This window comes from Temnothorax curvispinosus, unplaced genomic scaffold (assembly GCF_003070985.1).
Source record: "Temnothorax curvispinosus isolate PA1 unplaced genomic scaffold, ASM307098v1 QBEX01008813.1, whole genome shotgun sequence".
NCBI lineage: Eukaryota > Metazoa > Arthropoda > Insecta > Hymenoptera > Formicidae > Temnothorax > Temnothorax curvispinosus.
This window is the reverse complement of record NW_020218593.1, coordinates 1-8,522: the sequence shown is the minus strand read 5'-3', so window position 1 is coordinate 8,522 and position 8,522 is coordinate 1. Positions and strand designations below refer to the sequence as shown.

General features: G+C 34.1%; 1 protein-coding gene across 4 annotated transcripts; it reads right to left on the bottom strand.

Moving 5' to 3' along the window:
• Positions 1-277: 277 nt before the first annotated feature.
• Positions 278-6,323, bottom strand: LOC112458325 (phospholipase D2). 4 transcript variants are annotated; one of them, XM_025021907.1, is made up of 15 exons: positions 6,077-6,323; positions 5,497-5,688; positions 4,859-5,108; positions 4,649-4,769; positions 4,157-4,580; positions 3,849-4,084; positions 3,427-3,694; positions 3,199-3,358; positions 2,879-3,130; positions 2,539-2,794; positions 2,230-2,450; positions 1,915-2,151; positions 1,594-1,834; positions 856-1,185; positions 278-772 (listed from the first exon to the last, which is right to left on the bottom strand). In XM_025021907.1, exons 2-15 carry the CDS (start codon positions 5,672-5,674, stop codon positions 671-673), a joined length of 3,276 nt encoding a protein of 1,091 aa, XP_024877675.1. In that variant the 5' UTR covers positions 5,675-5,688; positions 6,077-6,323; the 3' UTR covers positions 278-670. The 4 variants fall into 4 exon arrangements, with proteins under 4 accessions (XP_024877675.1, XP_024877674.1, XP_024877676.1 ...); XM_025021904.1 differs by having other exon boundaries at positions 671-772; positions 4,859-5,219; XM_025021906.1 differs by lacking the exon at positions 6,077-6,323 and having other exon boundaries at positions 4,859-5,219; positions 5,497-5,674.
• Positions 6,324-8,522: the final 2,199 nt, after the last annotated feature.

Here is an 8,522-nt window from a genome sequence, read left to right as displayed (position 1 = left end):
TAATGCCTGCTATACTTGAACAAAATAAGCTATATTTGTTAAACAATAAAAAGTAAACTATAATTATTTATACTTCACTTTTATGAAGTTGATATACTATTTTTAGAATTTTGATAAATAGAATTCTGGCCGAAATTTTAAAGTTCCTGATATGTTAAAAAAATAATTTTATTATGTTAATACTTAAAATAAATAAAAACAAAACTAATTTTTTACAAAATTTGACAAATCTTACATAAGATAAACACATAATTAATCTTCATTATATTAAGATATTCTGTTAATATATATAATACCTTATATTTAAAAATATATATATTATTTGAGGTATTAGGAATTATTGCATCTAAAATGTTATGTTGTTATTATTTAAATTAGACATAAGTCGCTTGTCGATAAAAATTCGACCAGTAGTTGTCATGAGGCAATAACAAATAGGTAGAAAAATTTGTCTATATATATATATATATGTCAAAGTCATAAAAAATCCATTTATCCTTTCTTTGTTTCTTAATCCTTAGTACAAAATCCGTATGGAAATAAAACAAAAAAAACCACTTTTTACAACACACCTTGTTTGTGTAAAAATAAAAATATCGAAAATTTTTATTACTAATTTGTGTTCAATTGCAATGAATTTTCAAAGACATTTATTCACCATAGCGCAAACTTACGTCCACAACGCAGTCGGCATCATTCCTTCTACTGTCGCAGCCGCAGGTTTTAAATCTTCATTGCATAAGAAATTTAATGGCAAGTTGACCAAGTGACCCTTAAAAAAAAGAACACCCGTTTGATTTAAACATTAAAATGATGAAGCTATATGCACAATTATTTAAAGCGCTCGACACATACCTTTATATTCTCTACCATTTCTTGCGCTAGTAATGGGTCAGATATAGAGAGAGGTACTTTTTCTTGAAATTGCTTCAATATAGCGAAATTGACTACTTTATCGGTGGGAACACAATGAAATACTTCTTCATATATTTCCGTATTTCGTTCGCTTCTAGCGCACCACACGTCCTTGTAGAACGATTTTATAATGGCGTCATCGATATTAATGTCTTCTTTAGTATTCAATAATCCCAGATGTTCGCGGAATAATTTTTTTCTCAAGGAAGAAGCAAATTTACCACAAAGAAAAGGTATATCATTCATGCGGCCATCTTCAAACTCCTGGTCCTGTTTTGAAAATATTACAGTTTTTATTGATTTAAATTGATAAAAAAAATACAGAATCATAATAAAACCGAGGATCCACGAAATAATACAATAATGTAATATAAGTAAAAGACATCACATATAATATACAAATTATAAGTTTGAATATTCTGTGTGTGATGTGAATAAAAAACTATTCTGTTCACGTATAATTTTACATAAAATTAATAAGACAATCGTAAGATATAATTAACTTCCTTATATGCTACATGTAGGAATAACATATTTTCATCATCATTTAGAGAAAAAGGAATAATTATTTAAATGATAACTATTTAAAGTTTATTTATCATTGATAAATGTTGCATTAATTACAACAGTATTGAAGATTGTAGGCATAACTTGGCCCAATATAATAAATATACTCACATGAATTATTACGGCTATTTCGCTGTCCCTTGTAGCAACCATACTTCTGTCATTTATGTTAGCTGACCCGCAGATTACTGTGTTGTCATCTATTATCATTAGTTTACTATGAACATAGATAAGCTCGGTTACCATCGTGCCATTTAACATAGAATGAGTCCTCAATCCATGGAACGTGATGTACTCGCTGGGATCTTCTATACCTGCCTCCAACAGCTGATTTAGAATAGCATCCTTTCCCCTGTTGTTTGGTCAAATAGGAAACAAAATTTACGCATGACGCTTTCTTCTCAATTTGTACTTAGTTGAATGATACGATACCTCGATATAGAATTATAATTCCAATGTGTTATCGCTCGTAATGCCTTTCCGCTGGGTCCTCCAACTTCTCCTTCAAAGCCGGGCAACAACGGCATTACTACAAATACCCTGAACACCGCGCCTTCTCTGTGCGCTCTCAGGATTCTTTTCAATAATGTCTCGCCGATTTGATTCTTCACGAGACCTTTGTCCATGGAGGCAAGCGTTATGAAAAATTGATTTTCTATGTATATATACCTACAAATTTATTCAGGTTAACGAAATGTCACATAAAAATATGAAATATATATGTATATGTATATACGAAATCCTTACCTTTCTGCTTTACTGATGGCCTGAATGTAAGCTTCCTGTATACTCCGCTCCACAGTCTCTGAATCGAGAAAGCCAGCCGACCAAGAGCTCACCGAACGTAGTACTTGACACTTAACATTGTGTTTGTTTGCCTCTTTCACAAACGGAGCATAGCTCCTGCAGTTTTGATACGATTTCGGTAATAGATAAGGATAACACGGATTCAGATTTGCTTTCTCTAGCTACAACAAGTATATCTCATCAGTGTTCGTCACTTTTGCCTGTGTATTTGAACTTAAGTACATGTGTTATCGAGTACGTTATGTGTACCTTGACGGCATTCCAACGCTGTATAAAATGCCTAGCCACATCTCTAGCGGCAGCGTTTTGCACTAAAACTCCTATGTCGTGCCATGGCATCCTAGGAGTGGTGGTTCTATCGACGAGATCCTGGTACGGTTTCTCAAGATCGTTAAAATCTTTGACAATGAAGTTTGTGTAGTCTTTACCAAGCCACAACTTTGTCGCGGGTTGTAAACTGCAGGCATAATCCACTGCGTCCTCAGATTCCGGTAATGAAAGTTTACTAAATTATGGAAAAATTGTATGTGTTTAAATAGAGAATGAAATATAAAGTAATGACGATATTGAATAGGAATAAGATTCGTACTTCTCTGCGACATCATCGGCGTCCATTTCATGAGAAGTATATACCATATTAATTAATTCCTGTCTCTTCACTTTAACGGTGTTCTTCATTTTATCGACGGTTGTTTTGGCGACATCAAACAGATTCTTCTTGTGCAGTTCGGGAGTGTTACACTTGACACCATCTCCCTTTTCTTGCAGCATAAAAAGTGAATTATCCGTTGACAATGTTGACAATACTAAATTCTTTTTTGTCTTTTCGTCCATCATCGGTCTTCAAAAATAAATCAATTATGTTTACATTCTTAATTTTAGTTTATATTTAACATTGACAGTACTTACAATAAAGGCATAGATCTGGTGGTCGCCATAGCTATAGTATTTGTCGCTATTGCTAATGGTAACAGAACATGTCTGTCTATGCAGCCTAATACCTTTTTACTGCTAGTATTAGTCAGCTTGTCTCTCGAGGGAATGTAGATACTTGATTGATGAATGGATTCTATAATCAACGTATCCTTAGTTAGTGATGTAAAGAATAAATTCTAAAAAGGTTTATACGATATTTACCTAAATCTGTTAATCTGTGTTCACTGTTGTCCCATCTACCGTAACATAAATCAATGCCACCGAGAAATGCTAGAGATTGATCAATAACTACGATCTTTTCGTGATGAGCCCAAAGAAGCACGCCTGCTCTCGCATGATCGGGATGTCTCAATACCTTTATATTCTCAGGACATTGTTCTACAAGTCTCTGTTTGCTGTAGTAACTGTTTATGCCTAAAGCGACTTCAATTTCTTTGTATATCAATATGAATATTTTGACACCTTGAACCTATACAAGAAAATATTTATATAATAAAGACATTCTTGTATTCATTAAATAGTCTTAAATAACAATTTCTCGTTACGATTAATCGATTACATTTATTATCATTTTAAATTAAATGCAACATTTGAATTTGAAAAAAAAAATGTTATCAACTCACTGCTTTTCTTCGTAAAATTTTATCCAGTCGCCAATAATCTCCACCGGGCATTGGTCTTTTCATATGAATTTCTGGTGAAAGCCACCAATCCGCGATAAAAATTTCTTCCTTGGCATTTTCCAATGCATCGGCCACAGCAGACATGTAATCGGCTCCATCCACGAACCAAGTCGCGGATATGTAAGGACGATATGGAGCAAACGAGTTATGTGGATTTGTTTGTATAAAATCTTTGCCTGCACACCAATATTAAATTAATTAGACACAAAACAAATGTACATTATACATTATAATTTCTGAAATCTTACCTTCCCTATTGCTAACTTCTTGTATAAACTCCATCCATTCCTTAGCCTTTCGTTTTGTCCAACACTTGATGACTATATGTCTACTCAGATTCGAAATCTGCATGCCGCTTCGTGAACCCGTAGTATATACGCCAAGGCTGATCCCAAAACCATTATCCATCAAAATAACGGATTTTATTCTACCATCTTCAGGATTAAGATATGCAACGAAGGTATCCTTAACAACAAGATGCCTTTTCTGCCATTTGCCACAAAGAGAGGTGCTGAGATAATTGCACTTGATGCAGAGCCCGCACTCCAACAAGCCAAGGAAATTGCATCTCGTTTTAGCGCCTGATCCAGTCCGTTTCAGAATCGTACCTTCTTTTCCTTTCATCCCTAAGTCACCCACAAAGGACAAGGGTGAAACGTCCAAAAAATTTATCTGTAAACAAATGACGACGATGTATTCTCTTTACGGTTAATTGTTATTAGTAAAATATATATACTTACAGTTTCGGAATGTCGTCTGTAGATTTCTATGTTAAGTAAGTTACTTAGATAATCCTCTAGTTCCTTTCTCCTCTGACTTAATTGCTCATAAGGCACTAGAATGTCCGGTTTATTAGGAAATCTATAAAAGTGATTATTTTTGATTATTTGATTATATTTTAATTCTTTTTTTTCACCATAGATACAGATCATAATGTATAATTTTCATACCTTGGTAAAACATTTCGTCTGCCTCTTTTCTCGTCCACAGTTCTAAGACTCTTCATACTATTTCTCCTCTCTCTGTGACTTTTTGTAGGGAAAGGTATGTTCAAGCTAGCACGATACAATTTCAATTGATTATGCAGATATTGAATGTGTTTGTATCGCTTTTTCATAGTCCAAACAAAAGGTCCGTGTCTAAACTCTATGGTATATAGATTTGGGTTCAAGGGATGCGTGGTCACACTACGTTCGTTATCTATAATTTTTACGTGCACTTCTTCACCAGGAATAAATACGTTGCGAGTTTGACTTTTGAACTTTGACGATGTGTTGTGTATAACGGTGAAAGGTGTTACACCAAGAGTTTCTAACGATACAAGGAAATAAAGAAACATAAGATTGGTAAAAACTATATAAAATAAAATAAAAGAATATGAATATAAATTAAGAGGGTTTAAATTTTAAGAGTGAATGATAAAAGGATAAGTAAATAAGTTGTAAGAGTAAGTATGTTTATATGCATATAAAATCATTAATAACCGGCAAAATTACAGATCAAACTGAACAATGTTATAAGGTAATAAAGAAACAGGCCATAAGGAATACTCATAACATAACATACTACTCAGAATACAAATTCCTACCTTCGCTATCTGTGCATATCGTTTCTTCTTTACGAACTTGTATCGTCTCCCCATTTTCATCAACCGTTATTTCTAACGAATCAGGTACTCCTAAAGCGTCATCATATTCAGAATCTTGTGACATTGTGCGGGTTATGCCCCTCTCACGAGGGGCAACCTCGTCCAATTCAATAGGCATCTTTGGCAAGTTTCCTGCAAACAGTTTTCATATTTTAATTTTTACATTGCACACCAAATATAAACACACCTTCCAGTCATTAAAGTAAGGAAGGGATAACAAATATGGTCTTGATTACTCAAAGCATAGTACCAGACGTTAGAAGTAGCTCCGGTCAACTAAAGAAAGATTTAATATAAAAAAAAGATAGTAAAATATCTTCACGTATATATCGTCACGTTGATAAAATCCCAGATAACAATCATATTGCAAAAGTAGCAGATAAGAGAATACAGAAAGTACTAGAGAAAGTTCCTCTTTTTCTCTGAAACTACTTTCGCAACGATGTTTATTTGGAAAAGAAGCCACATATGTAGATAATAAACGCTTATTGTTCTATTTCTAAAAAAAAGTAATATTCACCTCGCTTTACGCAGGGCGTAGTTCTAGCCTAAAAATATCCCGCCTATCGAGCATCATCGACGGACGCGTATCCCTCTCAGACACCCGCGCAACAATGCATCGCCGTCTCGAGAGTGTAATCAAGCGACGATTATCGCGATCGCCGTTGGCTGGGTTACACTGTATTACGCGATGATCCGACGCGGCGCGACACGAGTTTACTCATCGCGATGACCGCATGGCCGCGACCACTACTCCACTCCACGTCCACAGCTCCACACTACTCCGTATGTCATGCAGTCCGTATACTGTCACTGAGCGAATTACGCTCCTTGACTGGAGATTTGTCTCAGGTGAGACAAATGTATATTCGAAACAAAGAAAAGGCAGAAAAAGGAAAAACGAATTATAGATAGAGAAAAAGCGCGGCCAAGAACGGCAAAATCGGTTTTACGTTTCATTTCCGCGCGAGAGACGTGAACAAATATTCATCCTTATGTTAAATCTGAAGATATGTAATGAATTTTCACGCGTGGCATTGTGAGATCTTCATTAAATTTCTTTTTTAATTATTTTTTTCTTCTTTTTTTTTTCTTTTTCTTTACCTTCTTTTTCTTCTATTGTCTTCTTAATTTTGGATTGCATTGTGGATTTTCTTATACAACACCACTTATCTAGTTAAATCAGGTCTAGATTAATTGCAATTAGCTCATTATAGATTTCCAATTCTTATGTGTTTAAATTAAAAAAGAAATTCAAAATTACCCGATAGTTTTCGACATTCGATTGAAAAGATACCTGTGCAAAACTACGTCGGTAAGGCGGTTGTTCTTTTTTATGTGAGACAGGAAAGAATGCACTCTTCCCCGATTGAAAAACCGTCTCGAGTCATAATCAATTCCTTTTGTATTTTAATGAATGTTTCGCGATTGTCCTAGGAAGAATTTGCGCTTTCGCTTCGGTCTGAATGAAAAGAAGGACCGTCACACCGATTAGTCAAAGTATCGAGAAATCGTTCGACTTTCCACTTCCTTTAACATTGCCGTTTTCAGCCAGAAGCGGAGTTATACCTCGTCGAACTAATATCCAATATTAGCGCGAACGGGCACATCGCGAAAGTAATTGGATCGCGCGTGTCATTTTCTCTTATGTTTTAACCGACTTTCTGTGAAATATCGGCGATCACGCGTTATCGACCCCCATAATGATCCACTTCTCGACATGAATGTCAAGGAGAAAGCGACGCGCGACGTGACGTGATGTGTTGCAAGATTTTCTATCAGTTTCAGTTTTTATCATATACCTTTGTATTAGTATTTAATTATTCGCATATTAATCGCATACGTTTATCTTATCGTGACGAGTATAGGTATGTTCGAATCAGAGTTAAAAGGCCTGTAATAGCTTTAACACTTAAATTTTTACCCTTCGTTTTTTCTTCTCCTTTCTTCTCCTTATGGATCATATTTTATTTCTCTATTTTATTTCAGTCATAAAAAGATGAGAAACAAGCGAAAAATTATTTTCCTTCAAAAATCTTAAAGATTCACAAATATAAATTTTTTTCTTCTTTGATATTATATGGAACTCTTATTTAACTTCTATGATCACAATTGTACTTACTAGAAGATATTTATAGAGTATGCGAGGGATACTTAATCGAATAAAAATTTCAAGTACATAATTAAACACGCGCAACGTATAACGTCATATTTTTTATAGAAATTCGTACGATTTTATCTTGTAAAAAAATAATTATGCTTTAAGAGCGATTAGTTCACTGATTTAATTATATACAAAATTTAAATTTATTGAAATATTGCTATCTGCAACGTATTTTGTAAAAGCATATTTTCCAAATCAGTTCTAAAAGAAGAAGCATCTTGTTTTTCTAACGATATTATAACGTGAAAGGAAGAAACTATTTCAATAAAATTATTCAGGAGATATATCGCGAAACGCGAGGATATTATGTAGTTCAAAGAGGAAATGTGCAATGTTCTTTTACGCCTTTCTATAAATATTTAATAAGCGAGTCAATCATTCGGAGTGTATTTTATAATTCCTCGATTTTATACAAGTTAAAATCCTTGAAGATATATCTATAGTCGATATCCTTGGGACATTACATTTCGCTGTACAGGTATTTCGTAGACCACTCTTTCGACATTGACTGTTTCATATTATCTCTGTTCGAATAACTCGATCAATGCATAATTAATCACTTATTGCATGCGCCCCTTTTTATAAAACGCGGTTTGTGAACCTATTTAAATAATGCCTTACACTCCACACGTGCATGTACTTTGAGTTAGCATTTTACATCCGGATTGCATGGAAAGTAAAAAGTTGCCGCCAGAATAACAGCCGACTTTATTCTGTCATATTATTAATTGCGAAATAAAATATTTATGTTTATGACTCGCATAAATATTATTCTAAATTTTATTCCTCGCTTAATTATTGC

Excerpts from the sequence above, each read along its gene's own strand:
- LOC112458325 (XM_025021904.1), bottom strand. The coding sequence starts at position 5,674 with ATGCCTATTGAATTGGACGAGGTTGCCCCTCGTGAGAGGGGCATAACC. Across the intron at positions 4,581-4,648 it reads ACAGACGACATTCCGAAACT|ATAAATTTTTTGGACGTTTC; the intron begins GTAAGTATATAT and ends ATTTGTTTACAG. Across the intron at positions 1,835-1,914 it reads AATTATAATTCTATATCGAG|GGGAAAGGATGCTATTCTAA; the intron begins GTATCGTATCAT and ends ACCAAACAACAG.